Source organism: Plectropomus leopardus, chromosome 5 (genome assembly GCF_026936395.1).
Source record: "Plectropomus leopardus strain MGB_pleo_1.0 chromosome 5, ASM2693639v1, whole genome shotgun sequence".
Taxonomy (NCBI): domain Eukaryota; kingdom Metazoa; phylum Chordata; class Actinopteri; order Perciformes; family Serranidae; genus Plectropomus; species Plectropomus leopardus.
The window spans coordinates 285,047-305,622 of record NC_142180.1 but is presented as its reverse complement, the minus strand read 5'-3'; the positions used below and the strand labels follow the sequence as shown (position 1 = coordinate 305,622).

General features: G+C 41.7%; 1 protein-coding gene and 1 pseudogene across 6 annotated transcripts in view; both read right to left on the bottom strand.

Annotated features, from left to right (window-relative positions):
• LOC121962420 (cadherin-2-like) overlaps nt 1-20,576 on the bottom strand; it is a 198,766-nt gene that overhangs the window by 70,983 nt on the left and 107,207 nt on the right. For all 6 annotated transcript variants that reach the window (XR_015776561.1, XR_015776560.1, XM_042512679.2 and 3 more), the window contains exons 5-10: nt 20,403-20,558; nt 18,068-18,212; nt 17,766-17,938; nt 15,399-15,536; nt 13,066-13,251; nt 7,278-7,531 (exon numbers count right to left, since the gene is read on the bottom strand). Coding sequence is in view for 4 of the 6 variants with exons in the window: in XM_042512679.2 (XP_042368613.2) it covers nt 7,278-7,531; nt 13,066-13,251; nt 15,399-15,536; nt 17,766-17,938; nt 18,068-18,212; nt 20,403-20,558 (1,052 nt within the window). In the remaining 2 variants the exon portion in view is untranslated. The remainder of the gene's footprint in view (nt 1-7,277; nt 7,532-13,065; nt 13,252-15,398; nt 15,537-17,765; nt 17,939-18,067; nt 18,213-20,402; nt 20,559-20,576) is intronic.
• Nucleotides 13,964-15,011, bottom strand: LOC148189476 (uncharacterized; annotated as a pseudogene).

Below are 20,576 nucleotides of genomic sequence, written 5' to 3'. Positions count from 1 at the left end.
GCCATATTTCAAACAGCGAGAGTTCATACTGAGAAGAAATCAACAATCTTGCACAGTGGTGCACAGAGAACAACCTACTTCTCAACATCAGCCAAACCAACAAGCTGATTGTTGATTTTGAAAGGAAGGAGGGAAAGACACACACCCCTGTCTACATCAGTGGAGCAGGTGAACAACTATAAGTTCCTTGGAATTACCATCACTGAGAACCTATCTTGATCATTACACATCACCACCAAGGAAACCAAGGAAAGCTAAATTTCAGAACAAGATCCTGGTTAAACTCTACAGAGGAGAAATAGAAAGCATACTGACTGGAAACATCATGAACCGCCATAGTTCACGGCCCAGGACAGGAAGGCTCCACAGCGGGTGATTAAAGGACATGGTTTTCATCTACAGAGTATCAGTGACCTAGGTGAAGTGAGGTGCCTGCACAGAGCTCAAAGGGTACTGAAAAACAACACCTACCAACAGCACATTTGGAAAAAGATACAGAGGTATCTGCTGCTGAACCACCAGACTACAGAGTAACTTTTTTCCTCAGACTGTGAGACTCATAAACTCCTTCTGCGACACCAAAAGATTTCTTCTTAAACTACGTTTTAGAAAAATGACAATGAAATTACCTTGTACCTATAGTGCATAGTTATAAGCACTCTTATTTGTAATGCTTTAAAAAAAAATCATAACTCGTTATGATGCCAGTGTCTATCATGAATTATGAACATACCTATAATGTGTTATAGTGTGCATAAGTGATTATAAAATGACGATGGTGATGGTGTGTGATGACTATTGTTATAAAGTATTCTGAATATTTATAAATTCTTAAAAGTATATGCACACTATAAGACAGTATACGGATGTTCACAATTCATTACTGACATTGGCATCATGATGAGTTTTTTTTTACAAAGCATCATAAATACCTATGAGTGCTTATAACTATGATTATATAGCACTACAGAGGCTATTTACATTATATGTATGCTCATGCTGCATTATAATGCATTATAGACATGGGCTTCATAGAAAGTGTTACCCTTTTTTTAAAGTAGTTTTAAAAAATTAGAAATAAATCTGCCTTGTACAAAATATAATGATTTTAATGTTCTTAAAGCTTTAAATGGATATTTTGCCAGTTTTCAACTAGCTTTGTACGAAAACAATGTGGGTAGGATGTGTAGATGAACTGTTGTCAACCTTTTTCCATATAACCAGTGCCAAGAAATTCCACGTCATCTTGTTCTTCATAATTTGTCGACCAAACCATGAAAAAGCCAATGATAATTGGCTACGTGAATATGACAGTTAATTGACATTCAGGGCTGGAACCTGATCACACCTGTAAAATTTTGGGCCAATCGCTCAATGCAAAGTTACAACAACTTCCTGTTTGGCGGTGAAGTCTGCATCGCCATGGCAACGGTGTTCAAGGAAAATCTATAATCTTCAAAAAGCCGGAATCGTGGTCTTGGATGTGCTGTTGCTGTGGTCCCGTCTGCAGCTGCGCCTGTGTTGTGAGCTCCTTCTCCATTATTATGAGTCATGCCTCCACCATTAATAAACACATGGGACGGTTATCAACTGTAATGATGCATTTATTTATTTTATGTCTATCACTATTACTATATGATATGTTGTTTTTACCATTATTGTGGAACATCTCTCCCCCTCTCTCCCTCTCTCCCTCTGCCTCTCTATTCCTCGCTCTCTTTCTCTCTCTCTCTTTCCTTTATAAGATAAGATAAGATAAGATAAGATAATCCTTTATTAGTCCCACAGTGGGGAAATTTCCAACATTGCAGCAGCAAAGGGATAGCAAAAGATAACTGTGCAAAATAAACTATATTAATAAATAAATAAGTACAAAAACGTGCAGGATGAAGATGAAGGAAATAAGCACAGAGGACGACATAAACAAACAATATATACAGTATTTACAACGCCAAGAAACTCAACAGTTAAATAAAGAATGTTCACAGTTGCATGGGTGAAAGTGAAATTGCACTTGTGGTATTAAGCTGTACAAGTGGAGTCAGTTATTGTTGTGTGTGGTCTACTGGGAGCAGTGCTGGTTGTACAGTCTGACTGTAGCAGGGAGGAAGGACCTGCGGTAACGCTCCTTCACACACTTGGGGTGAAGCAGTCTGTCACTGAAGGAGCTTTCCAGTGCAGTCAGGGTGTCATGCATGGGGTGGGAGTCGTTCTCCAGCATGGATGACAGCTTAGCCATCATCCTCCTTTCTCCCACCACCTGCACTGAGTCTAGGGGGCACCCCAGGACAGAGCTGGCCTTCTTGATAAGTTTGTCAAGTCTCTTCCTCTCAGCAGTCGTGATGCTGCTGCTCCAGCAGACCACTCCATAGTAGATGGCTGATGCCACTACAGAGTCAAAGAAGGTCATTATGTCATTACTGTAACTGAATTGTTTTTCATGACATGAATCCCACGTCTGTCCGTCCTGGAAGAGGGATCCCTCCTCAGTCGCATTTCCTGAGGTTTCTAACATTTTTTCTCCCAGATAAACTGTGATTTGTGATAATGGGTTATATATAAAATTGAATTGAATTGAAATTGTATCAAGGTCTTAAGGCTTTTCTTACCAACTTTGAGCTGAATGTGGTCAACCTTAAGGAGGTGCATGTCAAAGTCTAAAACATGTCATTTCCTTTTCCCAGTAGATGGCATTATGACTAAGACTATTACTCAGTTTAGCCATGCAGATCTCTTCAGGCTGGGGCTCTCATCAAGTATGAGAAGTTTGGGGCAGATTGGACAATGTATGACCAAGTTACAACAACTTCCTGTTTCATGGTGAGACAACAAAGTTTGAGATCTTGCCACGCCCGCACGGTGTAACGAAAACTCAGGCTTTTAATAACTTTTAATGGCAAAAGTGTCTACATGGTCCAGACAAAAATTTGAAGTCAACTGGGTTAAATCTGTAGGAAGAGTACATCTTTGATGTACTCTTCCTACAGATTTAACCCAATTGATGTACCAGAAGATGTACCAGTAGGGGTTGCTGTAAGAATAAATAATTATTGTCATGTATATTTGTTCAGGACAGGACTATCATCCCACATGTGAAGTTTGGGACAGATTGGACAATGTACATTAGAGTTACAAGCACTTCCTGTTTCATGGCGAAACACGGAAGTTTGACGCTTGCCACGCCCAAACGACATGACCAAAACTCAAGCTTTTGATAGCGTTTAATGTCAAAGACATTTGAATGATGCTCTTTAAATCTAAGTCACGTTAAATCAACAGCTATGGATCTTAAAATGCATGTGTACTTGCCCTAAACCCAACAGAAAGTCAGCCATTTAATGTGAAATTTTGGTCCATTCAGGGGTCATATTTTTTTTTAAAACTCCCCCGAGACGTTCCATATGATTGAATTCAAATTTGGCCTTTACCATCTAAAGCCCTATGACATCAAAAGTTATCAAAAGCTTTAGTTTTTGTTACACCATGTGACAATGCATCAGTAATGTAGTAATGCATCAAACTTCCATGTTCACCATGAAACAGGAAGTGGTTCATTAAACCAAGGTACACGGTCCAATCAGCCCCACACTTTGCATGTTCCTGCCATGAGAATATCTACGTGACAATTTGGAATTTAAAATATTAGTCAGAGCACCACCTACTCACAATAGGAAATGACATATTTCACACTGTGATGTTCAACTTCTAGAAAGTCAACCTGATTGATCTCAAAATTGGGCAAAAAAGCCTTAAGACACTGATAATGGTTTATAGGAAATATTGTGATTTTTTGTTGAACAGTGTCCCCATGGTGGTGTGGCAAATTTTGGTGTTGTGCCATGACATCAAAACTGATGGAACTTGACACAAGATGGTCAGATCTTTACATAATTTCACACATTTGATGAGAGTCCAGGCCTGAAGACATCTCCAGTGCAATTTGGAATCATAGTCATAGCGCCACCTACTGGTAACAGGAAGTTACACTTTTTTTTTTGTTCTCCTTTTAGAAGATTTACTTGATCAAGCTTAAAATAGTCTTAAGACTTTGATGATGCTAGGATATGAAGGTTTACGAATTTTCATCAAACAATGTTGCCATGGTGACGCATTCTTCACCACAAAACAGGAAGCTGTGTGTGAGGGGCTAAGAATGCTTGAATTCTCATGTAACTTGACACACACATTAGATGTGCTAAAATGTGATATCTGATATGATGTTTTTGCGGTATGGTTTTTGAGGTATGGGGGGCTCTGTAGCGCCCCCTGGAAATTTTCAACAAAGCAGCCCCCCTGGCACGTTAAACCTACAACTGCAAAATGTAAAATGCATGTGTAACATCCCTACAAACAAGACCAACGAAAAAGCCTCTTGGAGCCCTGCCCTAAACCCCACAGATAGTCAACCATTTTGAATTTAATGTGAAATTTTGGTCAATTTTTAGCCATTTTCAGGGGTCATACTTTTTCAAACTTCTCCTTGAGTTTCACCTTTGACATCAAAAGTTTTCAAAAACTTCAGTTTCCATCACATCGTGTAGACGTGGCAAGGCATCAAATTTCCATGTTTTGCTATGAAATAGGAAGTGGTTTATAACTCTGAGGTACATGGTCCAATCGACCCCAAATTTCACGCGTTGGATGACAGTCCAGCCCTGAACACATCTACATGACTAGAATTACTAATACTTAAAGTGCAACTTGCACAAGAGTGTCCCAAAATTCTTTATTTAAGGTCAGCCACAAAAATCTGTTATATAATATGTACTAAAGAAAATGTCACATTCCTTCTTTAGTACCTGCTGTCACATCTCCCACAGCTCATAAGCAGCTCCTTCCCTTATTTTACACCTCTTACTGCTGCAGCTCTGTTGTCACCTGGCTGTCACTCATCCCTCTCTCCCTCTGTCTTTGTATCATTCTGTCATATTGATTACTGTAATTTTATTATGTTGATCTGTTCTTTAAACATGACATCTATTGCTCGTCTGCCCATCCTGGAGGAAGGATCCCTCCTAAGTTGCTCTTCCTGAAGTTTCTACCAAATTTCTTTTCTTTGAGGAGTTTTCCTTATCTGCTGTAAGGATTGAAGGACAGAGAGATATCGTATGCTGCAAAGCCCTCTGAGGCAAATTATGATTTGTGATAATGGCCTTTAAAAATAAAACTGACTTTAATTGATTAGTGTCTGACCAATCCAACATCATACCCCACACAGCAACTGGTGAACTGTATTGTCTTCATAGCTTTAACGTGCCCCTTCCTCACTCATACAAATCAATGCTCTCTCTCATACACATAGATTACTCAGTAGTTGAACTGATCAGGGGTCAGATTAATTAGACAGCAGCTCACTGAGCCTTCTGTGTAAGCACTTCTGTAGAAATGGCTCGAGCAGCTTTTCTCTGTTGCATAATGAGACAGAGTGACGACCAACAGCAGGGTTGGTTCAGCTACTTTGATCACAGGACAGGCGAGGCTCACCCTGTAGAGGATATTTCCTGTGTAACATACTTACAGCTAGGAGGAGAAGACATTAGGTGTGCATTTTAGTGGATCCGATTTACTCCTTTCAAACATCTGGCTAGTAGGATTCTCCAACCTACTCTTGAGGTGGGCTTAACAATCAAATTTGAATTGGATTTACACTTAGCTTAGATTTGTATGATCTGCACAAGATGCATGAAGTGACTCAGTGTAAACAGGGTCAGCAATGGCTGGCCTTTTCCATTCTGACCTGTAGAACCACATTTCAAACTAGTATGCTTCCGCACAACAGTGAAGTTGCATTTACAGTTTACATTCATGTCTGTGAAAACATGGATGCTTCACACACATTTTCACCCTGGCAGTACAGAAGATGTCTACAATTAGCAGTTTCAAGGTGGGTGCACCTTGAATCTGGTTTATGAATGGTTCTCAAAAATGAGATGAATGCAACATCACCGTGACCTTGACCTTCAACCACCAAAATCTCATCAGTTCATCCTTGAGTCCTTGAGTGCCAAACTTGAAGAAATTCCCTCAAGGTGTTCATGAGATATCGCCTTCACAAGAATAAGACAAATGTAAGGCCAACATGACTTTGATCTTTGACCACCAAAATCTAATAAGTTCATCTTTTGAGTCCAAGAGAAGGTTTGTGCAAAATTTGAATTCCCTCATGATGTTGTTGAGATATTGCGTACACAGGAACGGACCAGACAGACAGACAACCTGAAAACATAAAAAACTTGTTTTTTTCCAGCATGGTCTGACCAACCCTATTTTATCCTTTATCCAACCCACCCACCAACATAAACCCAGTTCAGATCAAAGACGACAACAAAAAAGTTGAAACATGCCACTAATTTTAAATTGCCGGTCTAATACATTCTGAAAACCTGCCAGTTTACACCAGTGCAATGACTAGAGACAGTGTATCATCTTCATTGCAGCAACTCGCTGTACTTCTGTTCTGATTTCCAGCTTTACAAACATATTTTGTGGATAAATATGATTTAGCTTAGATTGTGATAGCAAGATACTTGCTACAATTGCCTCTCTTGTAGGCGGATGATGAAACAACAAAAACATGAACAAAACAGCCTGAGCTTCAGATGGTTGATACTTATGATTAATACAAAATAATAATTTAAATAACCATCAAAGGCTATGTGTGTGTGACATAAGCACATACAGCGACAACGACCCACCCTCTGACACCAACACACCTTTAGGATGGAGGCAAGCATATATGCCATCTGCAGTTGTTTTGTCTTGGCCAACTGAATTGGCTACAAGTAGATTTGCTGTTGAAACAGGTGATCTGCTCTACATTCTAAAACCAGCAACTGGCCATCTGACAAGCTGAGTTGCAGGTGACACCATCGGCCAGCTTGAGTCAAGCTAAGATGGGCCATTTCACACTTCTGCAACCTTTCTTTGTAACGTTCTAAAATGGTTCTGTCTTATTGCAAATCTTTGGTCTGAACTAGGGCTGAGGTTGCACAATGTGTCCTTTCAGCACACACTTCATCAGTTCATTATATATATATATATATATATATATATATATATGTGTGTGTGTGTGTGTGTGTGTGTGTGTGTGTGTGCGTGTGTGTGATCAAAAGAGAAAGAGGGTTATGCCAGATGAAGTTGACAAATGGTACAAATGGTACTCCAGAAATGTAATAGGCTTGTTTTTAGCCCCAATAACTCATTCATTCATTAATTTTCCATAACCTATCTATAAACAATGAAACCTCTACAGTCATGTCTTCCACCAGGTGTCTTACCGGACGGTTTGTCTCAAGAAGCGGTCCGGGTCTTGGGCAGTAAAGGTGGTAAGCAGAGACCCTGCAGGCAGACCCTCCTCTAACTTGATGGACTTGGGATTGGGGCTGAACTCTGGACTCTCATTGATGTCCAAGATTCGTACGGAGACAGTTGCTGTGGACTGACGAGGCAGGTGGATGCCACGGGCCAGCGTGACCTCGTTCTCTGCCTCCACCGTCAGCATGAAGGACCGAGTCAGCTCAAAATCTATGGGCTGGACAGGAAAAGAGAGGGAGAAAATGATAGAGACATGACACACCAGATCTCCATAACATGCCCAAAACATAATTCAGGCTCACTGGCCCCCATTTATGAAACCAACATACGACCAAAAACTGGGTGCACAGTCATTACCTTGCAAAGATCAGCATTTATAAATTTGGACATGAGCTGAGACTATGATCAAATCTCATGTCGCAACCAAAGTGTATGCAAGGTTAGTTGATTTTAAGTACAAATCTGGGTTTGGGAATTGTTATGGGACCACATGAGGACCACACAAGTATTGTCACATATTAATCACCAAAAATGTATAGCCTATAAGAAAACATTATTTATTATTATTGTAAAAGCATAGATCTCCAAACACTGGCTCTGTAGGACTGGCTCTCTGGGGCTGGCTCTGTGGACTGGCTCTATGGGAGTGGCTCTGTTTGACTGGCTCTGTGGATTGGCTCTGTGGGACTGGCTCTGTGTAGTCTGGCTGTGTGGACTGGCTGTTTTGACAGGCTCTGTGGGATTGGTTCTGCTGACTGGTGGTGTGGACTGGCTCTGTGGACTGCCTCTGTGGGACTGGCTCTGTGGCACTGACAGTGTTGAATGGCTCTGTGGAGCTGGCTCTGTGTGACTGTTTCTGTAGGAATTGCTCTGTGAGACAGGATCTGTCGAGCTGGCTGTGCGTGACTGGATCTTTGGGATTGGCTCTGTGTGGACTGTCTGTGTGGACTCGCTCTGTGGGACTGAGTCTGTGGGAATGGCTCTATGGACTGGCTCTGTGACACTGGATCTGTGACACTGGATCTGTGTGTACTGGCTCTGTGGACTGCCCCTGTGGGACTGGTTGTTTGGGAGTGCCTCTATGGACTGGCTCTGTGACTCTGGATCTGTGTGTACTGGCTCTGTGGACTGCCCCTGTGGGACTGGTTGTTTGGGAGTGCCTCTATGGACTGGCTCTGTGACACTGGATCTGTGTGTACTGGCTCTGTGGACTGCCCCTGTGGGACTGGTTGTTTGGGAGTGCCTCTGTCTGGACTGGCTCTGTGTGGACTGGCTCTGTGGACCGCCTCTGTGGGACTGGTTCTTTGGGAGTGCCTCTGTCTGGACTGGCTCAGTGTGGACTGGCTCTGTGAGACTGGCTGTGTGGGACTGGCTCTGTGGGACTGGATCTGTGGAGCTGGCTTTGTGGGAGTGGCTCTGTGAGACAAGATCTGTAGAGCTGGCTGTGTGTGCACTAGCTCTGTGGGACTGTCTCTGTGGGACTGGCAGTGAGGACTGGCTCTGTGTGGACTGACTCTGTGGGAGTGGTTCTGTTGGTTTTGCTCTGTGGCACTGGCACTTTGGGGCTGGCTCTCTCGGACTGACTCTGTGTGGACTGGGTCTGTGGATTAGATCTGTGTGGACTAGCTCTGTGGACTGCTTCTGTGGGACTACTTCTTTGGGACTGGCTCAGTGGGACTGTCTCTGTGGGGATGGCTTTGAGGGACTGTGTCTTTGGGGTTGGCTCTGTGGCAGTGGCTTTTGTGACTGGCTCTGTATGACGGGATCTGTTGAGCTGGCTCTGTGAAACTGGCTCTGTGTGAATGATGGTGTGTACTGGCTCTGTGGGACTGACTCTATGACTGGATCTGTGGAGCTGGCTATGTGTGACTGTCTGTGGGAATGGCTCTGAGGGACAGGATCTTTGGGGGTGGCTCTGTGGGAGTGGCTTTTGGGACTTGCTCTGTGTGAGGGGATCTGTGGGCCTAGGTCTGTGGGAGTGGCTCTGTAGGACTTGCTATTTGTGGACTATGTGATTATATATGTGAATGCAGCTCCCAGCTAAAGGTTACAGGCAACAACAAGGTTAAAAACATGACACTAGTGACATTTTTTTAAAATAACTTGGTATATTGGGGCTTCAGGACACTGATAACTTCGGAAGAGCAGTATGGAGACATTTTGTGGATTTATTATATATTTTTTTAAGGTTTGAGTTCAGGTCACCATTTGCTTCAATTTTTGGGAGAATTGAAAGAAAGAAAGAAAGAAACAAACAAAAATTAGCAGATTAAAACACAATGGAAGGGCTCTGATTCCTCATTTGGAATCAAGGCACTGCTCACATGCTCTCAGGCAAACTATTAGCTTCAAACTGTACAGAATAGGAGAAAACATCTCGACCACTCAGACGATGACTGAGTGGTCTGAGTCTGACTGAGTCACAACACTCTAACGACACGCTGATGTTAGCGGTAACTTCTTCCATTTTTCATCAACTACAAAAATCTAAACGCAAAAAACAGCACTCTGTGCAGAATAATGAGTTATTGTGTTTTCTGCAAGTCAAAAATGTTATCATATCATGGGATTTGTCATGGTGTATACCTGCCTGCCCTCTCCTCCTCCTCTGCTGCCAGTATTTTTCCACTCACCCTCCCTCTGCTCACTCCACCTGCAAACCACGCCCACCTCCTCAGCCTGCTCACCACACAGCTGCAACTGATCACCAATCAACCATGCATATAAGCCACTCCAGCACACTCACTCTCTGCCAGATTGTTCTTCAGCACTATGCGAGACTCTCCAGCGATATTCTGCCAGATCTTCCGACGCCGACTCTGCCTGTCCCCGACATTCCCTCCTCGCCTGACTCCTCGTGTACCTACCTGCCTTCCGTCCCTGACCACGTGCTCTGTTTCGGCGCTTCGGAATCCTGACTGCTCTCCTGGTTACGTCTCCTCCACCTGGCTTCGACGATCCATTTGCTCTCTCCTCATCGGTGCTGCTGCCTTCTCGGACTGCTTCACGGTTACGGAACTCCTGCCTGCCCTCGACTATCCCTGTGCTCAATCGACGACACTCAGTCACCACGTGTTGTCGGCTCGGGCTACGGGTCTCCTGCTCTCCAGCTGCAGCAACTGCAAGGTTCGTGTCATCTCTTCGTGGGATTCCCAAAGACTGTGTTTGGGCTCCCAGCCCGAAGAACGAACTTTCCACACCATTGACTCTGAGCATTATTGACTTTGATTGTGTTGGGTTAAATAAAGTTTATTACCAACCGTCCCTGAGCATCCGAGTACTGCATCTGGGTCCAACACTCACCCGGTACAGGATTTTAGTTACAATGATATTTTAATTGTTTTACATATTTTGAATGATTTTGTTTCTACAAAAAGCAATACACCAAAACATATCCCACTTATTTTCAAAGGCTGTGCTGATATGACCAATGTGCAGACCATTGTAAAGGTGGTAGTGAGCAGTAAGGGTAGGAGGCAAGGTAGGTATGGTGGATTTGTCACAAAACACAGGACTCTCCTCCAAGACCACTGTTCAGAACTGTGTGAACTTTGAGTGACGTTTGAGTTATTTTAAGGTGCATCTCCACCATATTTCTAAACCCAACTGTGAACAGTAACATCACTAGCCGAAAACTTACCTCCATAACTTCACATTAGTAAAGTAACTTCTATGTTAAGGACTTAACGTCATTTAGAGGTGTTAACTCTCTATCATATGAACTGTTGGATGAGGATACATTGCACATAGATAAGTTTATATAAAAATAACAGATAACTTTCCAAAGGGTATCTGTGCATGTAAGCAAACTGAGTATCTTATTTTGTCATTGTCATCTAAGATATGTATATCACCAGAAACGTATGCTAAGCAAAATATGAAAATCGGCTGTGGTTGCCTGTGTTTCTAAATGTAGTTTTGTCTTTGTGCTTCAGAGTTGTGGGATCTTTGTGTGTGTGTGTGTGTGTGTGTGTGTGTGTGTGTGTGTGTGTGTGTGTGTGTGTGTGTGCAGGGGTTGAATTTGATCTAGATTTGTGGAGGCAAACATGCTGAAATCAACAAGTCACGTAGCTATATAATGGATCACATTTTTATTATTAAATCTTTTTCTAATTTTGATTTTAGTATAAATAATTTTTTGTTTTGAGACTGAGATTTTACAGTTAGGGAGCTGTCATCTTTTCTGCGTCTTATTTTGAGGTTCTGCAGGGCCTGTATTGTTCTATTTGAGGATTACACCCATGCAAAGACACACACATATATATATATATATATACACATATATATATAATTTTGTTTTTATTTCGGTACGGCAGATGCCCTACCTTTATACAGCGACTCAACCACACTCATACAATCACACACATTGATACTGTATCTGCCATTATTTTCTGCAACTGCCTTTCCCTTTTATTATCTTACTCAAGGGCAAAATAAATATTCTTCCTAATCTGAATTTTGAGTCATGGAGCCACTTAAGGTCATAATTTACAATATCAAAGGTCTCAGTAGTCCTAAAGAGGAAGAAAATCCACAATCAATTGTTTGATAAGAGCCGCAAGGGTCAGATAGCACGGCTGCTAGAGACCCACCTGTCAGACATTGCAGAAAAACCTTTGGCAAGATAATGTATTTGACTCATCATACTAATCAGGTAGAAAGTGAGGAGTTTATATTCTGATAGTCAGTTTTAGTTAATTAACTATCACCATGTATAGTCCGCAAAGATTTTGAGGGGAGATCTTTTCTGGTAAATGGATCTATTGGCAGAATACAAGTAGTTTTTTTAATGAACATATGGGAACGACTGTGAGGAGATGAACTGACAAGGCAAAGTTGGAGTTTCAGGCCTGCTTTGACTGCACTGATTAGAGTGGTTTTGAATATTCTATTACAGACCTGGATGAACCTATTAACACAGTGATATCATATTTCAGTCAGGACACGTGTTTGCTGACACACAACAACAATAAACCCTGGCTTATGCAAAACAGCTTTGTCAGGCCGAGAAGGAGGCTACAGGAGTGGGGACTGACTCCTGTGCTAACAACCCAGAAACACACTGACAAAGGAGATCAGAGGAGCAAAGAGAAGCGCTACTGAACAGCAGAGGAGAGGGTGGAAAAGGTAAACATTCCATTATCAGATCCCCAAAGAGGACAGCGCAGCAGAGGTTATTTGGAACACTGCTATGTACATCATAAGTGACTTTGACACTTCATTCCATGCCATTACAAGCAAAGTTGGGCAGAGTAGTGAGGATTAAGACCCTTCTGTGTGCCAACCATTGACCAAATTGAAGTAATCCAGAGAGCTTATTCTTTAATTTCAAAATAACGTAAAACACCTGAACACTGTATATGCTGCCACTTTGCTTCCTAACTTTCCCCTTCTTGATCTCCTGGATGCAGTTTACAAGAGTTACTAGTATTTTTTATGTTAATGTATATTTAAGGTGTATTAAGTTATTTTTTAATCTTATAAGAATTTTCTATACTATAAATTACATTTAGACTGTACTAGATGGCTGTTAGAGACTATCAGTCTCACATCAAAACAGTGCATACCTCTGTGTTCTGAATGTTGCAAGCATGTCTGAACAGTGTTCTGTTTTCACAGCTCACACTTAGTTTATATCGTATAGTACTGGACTACATAAGAGTAACAAACCTTCAAAGGTCACATTACTTAAAGCTTTGAATGGATCACTTGAGATATGGTTAGAGCAATGTTGCAGAGACCAAATCCCACCTTGACCACAGTGAGCAGACCTTCATTGGTGGTGGGGTCAGTGGGAATGGAGAAGCGTCCAGTGGGGTCTCCAGCAATGATGCGGTACACAGCACTCCAGGCTGAAGTGTGAGGCTGGTCCTTATCTGTCACAGTCAGGTTGGCAACGATCACATTCACCCTGTTCTCATGAACCTCCCCAAAGAACTGAAAAAGAAAGAAAAAGAGCCAGAGTTGTAAATGCTCTGCAGCATTTTAAACACCAATGTGTCCCTTTAGAATTTAATAGCAATACATTGACATCTTGGGGAAAATGACTGTTAACAATTAAACCAAATTGAAGATGATTGCATCTATGTCACACTGAAACTAAATGCCTCTTTGTCCCAGAATAAAAATAAAACAAAGCATCTTCTTACCCAACCTGCTCTGCTTTACTGAGGAAGATAACATTTTGGACATTTCTTTGGCTTTTCACCCCTCTGACCTCTGTCACTGACAATTAAAGCTTGAAGGGCTTTAGTGTCATTTAGAGGAACATTGTCCCATCGCTGTTTGCTGTTTTACAGCCATTAAATTTCCTCTGTGATCATTTTTTAGCACCACTGCAGCCATACAAATGAGCAAAAGCAAAACATGTCCCATTAGGATTTGGGGACCTCTAGTTCATAGTCTGTATAGATGTTCCTCTGCATTATCCCAACCACTTGGCTCTGCTGTCACAGCTCACATCTTACCCCCTGCTACTACTGGCTTGTCTTAAAGGCCTGTTTGTACAGCCTGCACTGAGGGTCCTGTCTGCTGTGGTAGACTCCTGCCTCTATGGATCTGGTGCTCAGGGCCTGTTCTTGAGCTGCCATGCATCTGTGCAGTCCTTTTAGCCGGCCTTTTCCTTGCAACTGGTAGCCAGTCACTTCCTCTATCTGCCACTGATATATCCCATGGAGGAGTTGGTCTTCCGTGATATTTTCTCTTCCTTCTCATTCCCCTCTTTCTTCTGTTGCCTGAGGCCCTCTCCGAGCAGGTCGTCCCACAGAGCCATCTTCTTGATGCTTCTTGTTTCATCCTGAATTGGGACTCTGACACTCTCTAGTCCTTGCCCTCCTTTTTTTCGCTGCTTGTAGAGTCTAAAAGGCTGAGCTTTGGATGGAACCCTTGATGTATTGCTCTGAGTTTGTGTGTCTTGATCAGAGGCATCCATGTGACTATCTCAGCTGGGTATCTGATGACTGGTAGGGTGTACATGTTGATGACTTGGGTCTTTTTCCTCCACTTGACCTGGCTTCTTAGCTCTTGTCTTACCCTTTGAAAGTATTTTGTCTGTGGCTGACCTCCTTGCGTCCTCATCATGGCTCCCATTGGCCTGTGAGATTCCCAGGCACTTGTAGCTGTCCTGTATGTCTGCTATCCTGCCTCTAGTAGCTGTACCCCCTCAGTTCTGATCACCTATCCTTTATTTGTCACCATACAGCCAAACTTACCCAGTCTGAATGATATCCCGATGTCCTGCTGTGGACCCTGGTAAGGTGGATCAGTGAGTTGTTGTCTCACTCACTCCTGACATACAGCTTGAAGTCATCCATGTACAGGATGTGATGGTTGCTCCACGTCTGAATCTGTACCCATAGCCACTCTTTGAGATGATTTGATTGAGGGGATTCAGGCTGATGGAGAACAGCAGCGGGGACAGTTCATCACCTTGGCCGCACTTGATGGTGACATGTACGATGGCCTAGGAATTGGGTTCCAGTTTTCTACGGCAACAATAAGTTCCTAATGAATTTTATCGCTGTACTGTTATTCTTGTATTGTGCCAGGCCCTCCAGTATCCACGTGTTTGGTATTGAGTTGACAATCAAGGTGGTGTTCAGGTTGGTCTGCCTAGTCTCAGAGCCTTGGGTCTGTGGACCCTTATTTGCCCAGTGGTTCATACCCACAATCTGCTGTTGAAAAGGCTGTGTCACCATCCACTATTGTACAGTGTATTATGCGCATGTATGATGTGTATGTTTAGCATGTATAGAAATTCTCAATAGTAAACAAGCAGTTGACAAAGTGACTGCACATATGACTTGAAAGCCAATAGTAAATATCAGTTAATAGTTATAGCACAGTTTATTTTCTCTGGGAGCTTTGACTAGCAGGTAGAGGAAGCCTGAGGAAGATAAACATATTGGACGTTTCTTTAGCTTTTCACTCCTCCACCATGTGCTACTGCCAATAAACGCTTAGAGAGCTCCAGTGTCGTTTGCTGTTTTAGAGCCATTACAATTCCCTTGTGTGTGTGTGTGTGTGTGTGTGTGTGTGTGTGTGTGTGTGTGTGTGTGTGTTTGTGTGTGTGTGTGTGGACCTACTGCATCTGTGGTGAATTCAGGGGGATTGTCGTTGACATCAGTGATTCTGATGACAGTGGTGGCAGTGTTTGACAGGCCATAGGTGGGGTTTCCCTCCATGTCTGTACCCTGGATGATCAGGGTGTACTGGGTGACTTTCTGGAAATGGAGTACAATGGGGGTCAACAGCTGGACAGATGGTCTACAGGGACCTCATTACAGAAATGTCCTAAGTCTGAAATCTTGAGTGACATTTAGGATTTTTGGTATGAGAGAAACATCTTTCCTAAATGCATATTTGGGGAAAACATCCTAGTTTGTCTTAGGACAGAAATTTAGCCCTAACTAAGGGCATATACTTGCTTCATGTCTACGTTCTAATAGATATGAAGCAACAGCTACACCAAAATATAATGACTAAAAGACTACTTAAACTATATGATTTAAACTCCATGATTTAATTGGGATCAACTGCCAAAAAGTAAAACAAAACAAAACAAAACAAAACAAAACAAAAAACACTGACCACTGATTCGTATTTATAAACTGAAATAAAATAGTTGCTCATATTCTCTCTCTCTCTCTCTATCTATCTATCTATCTATCTATCTATCTATCTATCTATTTATCTATCATATATATATGTTTTCCCACAAAACTAACAGTAGGCTACAAGGCATTACATTTTAGCATTTGTGGTGGTTATACGTCTCTGTCAATAAATAATAAAATAATGACCCGACACCTGAAACCAAGGTGTCAAAGAAGAGAGACTGGAGAAGGGGAGATAAGACAGAGGAGCTGTGCAGTAAAATAGGACCACATACAGACCAATAAACAGCTGGTCTGGACCCCAGGGACCATATGGATTCACTGTTTATAAACAGTTAAGTAAAATGGCAACACACAGTGCCACAATTACAGTATCTGCAAAATCAATAGTAGAGTATATTTATTAGCGAAAGCGATCTCCAACGTTTCTTGGGCTAACACATCCATAAAAGGGATTAAGTGGATTAGGATCACAGGCATTAGCGCCCCTAGTAGTAATATCCAGTGGTCTGTGCTAGTGGTCCATGGTCAGTGAGCAGAGCACTGAATTGGTTGCAACCTCTCCCAGTGCAGCCATGGTGTTTAAACAAAATCACTCAGTTGCTTAGAAAACAAGTATCTTCACCTAAAATACATGGCCAGGAAACACTGCATCAAAAAACACAAAGACATTAACTTTCAGGTCACACAGATAAGACAAAATAAATATTAAAAAATTAGTTTGACCCTTAGCCTGTTTTTTTCATTTCCTTTTTAGGACTGGCTCTCAAAAATATGAAAAACAAACCATTATTAGTTTTTTTGTTTCTGATTATTACATGAATAACAAACATTTTAACATTGTTTTTTCATATTCCAATTGAATATTAAAAGAATGAATGATACACAGATTCATCAGTCCAGTGACAAGTAAGAAAACATTATTGCTTATGATCCAGGGCTCTACAATAGGTGAGTGACTGAACACTGAGCGAAGAAAGTTTTGTCACCTTCTAGTATTTCAAAGTTTAGTACCATTGTATTCACGAACTAACTGTTTTTAATGACATTTCAGGTGTGCACATATTCAATTTAAGCTTAAGACAGCACTGTAGATCATTTGGATAATCCGTTGGTTGGTTTAAAATATGTTTTCAGATCTCTACAATTAGTTTGAGGGCGATGTTATCATAACTGATTGAAATTTTGAGAAAAAGTTAAGCAACAAATTTCATTTCTAACCTTGGAAATAGTAGTTTGACAAAATTATCTTAACTAAAGCTACAGTATATTCACTAGCTGTGTTTCTGTAATAGCAAGTATACAATCCATGTACGATCATCTGCTGTCACGTAACCTAAGTCCTATATTAGGTCACATGATGACGTTACATGATCCATTTTCATGACAACTAAGCCAAGTCCATCTGCAGACAAAGACCTTGAGATGTGGTTGAAAAACTTAAACACCATGTGAGTGGACTATAGAACTATGTATTAAGCCAGTTTGATGAATATAAACACACAACTGACATGTTCCTACTTGTGTGTTATAATTGTAAAGATGTATGTAGATATATTGAATTTCTTTGGGTAAATTTCCAAAGTAACAGGTAGACTTGATGGATTTGAGCTTATTAAGAAATTGCAAAAATGTGCAAAGAGCCAAACAGCGTTCAGTAGGATCTACTGATGCAGGAATATGACAAGAAAGTAGAGCCATAAGCAATCTCTCTCCTGCAGGAGATATCGCAGGCAGGACACACATTCACAGGCTGAGAAGCAGCTGCTCAGTGAGGGTTTAGGGATGAGATTTACACACACACACACACACACACACACACACACACATACACACCTCCCGATCTAGGCCCGCTGCCACAGTGATGATGTCACCAGTCTTGTTATTAATGGTGAACATGTTGGAGGAGGGGCTCTGGGGATTCTGGGAAAGGATCTTATATCGTAACATCCCATTAGCAGTTTTTGGATCATCCTTGTCCACTGCTGTCACTGTCATCACAAAGGATCCTGCAGAGACACACACAACAAGTCAACACAGATCAGTGAAGAAGAATGAAATCCACGTTACAAACATGTCTGTGTGTGTGTGTGTATGTGTGTGTGTGTGTGTGTGTGTGCATGCGGACATGCGTATACCAGGCTTGGATCCCTCTGGTACAGAGCCATTGAAGATCGTGTGCGTGAACTCTGGTCTGTTGTCGTTCTGGTCGATGACATTAATGACAATGTCTATGGGGTTCTCCACCTGATTCCCATTTAGGTCCACTGCATGGGCTCTCAGCTGTATACACACGCACACATGCACGCACGCGCGCGCACACACACACACACACACACACACACACGCACACACACACACACACACTTGACCATATCTGACAATGCTAATGTGCGAATGTTTCACAGGTAATGTTTAGTTTAAACTTGCTAGTATTTCCTATTTAGCATTAAGTCCAGCTGAAGCTAATCGGAATGTCACTGGTTCTGCAGGTATTTGGTTATAAACAAGGTATTTAGACCTTTACGGCTGTGGCTCAGGATGTAGAGTTAGAGGTAGAGCAGGTCGTTCACTAGATCCCCAGCCCCTTCAGTCCACATATCATAATATCCTTGGGCAAGATACTGAACCCCAGATAGCTTTGTGAATATGTGGAAATGTTTACCTGATTAGCAGGTGGCACCTTGTACATTATCCACGACCACCAGTATATGAATGTGTGTGAATGAGTGTATGTGACAAGTAGTATAGAGTGGTCTGAAGACTAGAAAGGCACTATACAAGTGCAAGTCCATTTACCTGCTGGTGTCACTATTATTCATTCATGGGATCATGAGTGTAGAAACATCCAGTAGGACTGATCCTCTGGAGATCTAGACTATTTCTATTTTTTTTCTTACAGTAAACCAACAAATATCTCTGGATTTGGGGTAAAAATACTATGATCACTGTCTAGCTGCATGTGCATCAATTAAGTGCTCCTGATTTTTTTTAAGTGATAGGCCTGCTTGTTTGCAGCCAATTGTTCCACCAAGTGTTGTGCAACTGCACTTGGAGGTTTGATCACACATGGAAGCTACTGTAAAAGTGCAATCTCGAAAAAATCAATACAACTTGTGTAAGAACAAAAGAACATCATTTTTGAAAAAAAAAAACTTCAGTCAATATAATGTCACATGTAATCTATTTTATAACTATCTAAATGGTCAAAGATGCTCAGTAAAGCTATTGATTGGACTTGGACCCTGGATAAGTCATCCCCTCACAGCATATGTAGCATCTGTACTAGGCTCTCAAATAGCCAAAGTCTCCCTCATGAATAAACATGTTGGCCAATCCCAGCTCTCAGCTCTGACAACTACACCCAATCACATGAATATTCATCAGCCATCTTAAATGCAAATCTCCCTGCTGCGACTCCAGATTTCCACGCCCCTGTGTGTGGGTTGTGTGTGTGCATTGCTACAGATCAAAAGGTTAGACTGTGCTCTCAAAGGTGGATATGACTATATTTGATATAGTGAGCAAACACCATGAATCTTTCCTCCTCATCACTGCAAATACAGAGAATATATCCAGCAGAGAGTGACAATAAAAAACCAGACAGTTGACATACCACCAATGTGTTGAGACAGCAGATTCATATGAGGTACATTAGATGAAATCATATGAAATGCAGTTTCTGTTTTTTTCTGTTAATAGACTGTATACAGCAGGTATATGTAAAACCAACTGTATACTGTGGGTGTTAAATTGCATTTTATGTGATCTGAATTCAGGTTTGAATTCCCTGTCAAATGTATCTAGGTTCAGCTTTTAACACTTTTAAGAACGGAAGTTGAAAATTACTAATGTTAAGATTCACTTGAGCTCTGTCATAACTTTTTGTGGCTAATATGGCGAACACACTAAAGCTTTGACTGCTAGGCTAATTATTAACATGAGAAGAGAGGCAGCACATAGAACAAGTGTAACCTACTTTCTTTTACACACTATAGATGAAATAAACAAGACACAACACATGCATTACCCCGAAAGGTGTTGCTACAGTGGCTGTGTTTTTTTTTCACATTTTCAGTCTAATCACCTCCTGGTTTAAGCTAATATGGCTGGTATTGATCTTTTCAGTCCATTGCAGTCTTGTGTAGCTGACCTAGTGGTTGTGTAGTGTGTTGTTCCCTTACATCACTCCAAGGCCCCTGTTGTTTTCTAACCAGGGTACTTTTGTTATGGCTGTTCAGCTCTTTTTTTGACTCAGTCTGTAACCTTCAAATATGACTTTTTCTTTTTACCACTTTCCCCTGATGTGCTCATCACAACTGAAATTTTATCTTGCATACTGTCTTGTCCTCTTTTCTATAAGAGTTTAAAGGTCCCTGTAACATAGTGTAGTAAAAATCCACATGTACAGTGACCTGGACAAGATATTAAATGTCTGCTTGACCCTAGCTGTCACCATGTGAAGAGTCTTACATGGAAGTTAGAGATGTGCTCTCTGTCTAAAGGCTTGGTGACAGACAGCTGGCCAGAGATTGGATTGATGATGAAGATGCCAGTCGGAGGCTGGTCGGCCCCGGGGCCTGTCACGCTGTAACGCAGCATTCGGTTCTTATCCCGGTCTGAGCGGATCTGAAGCACAGACAGACA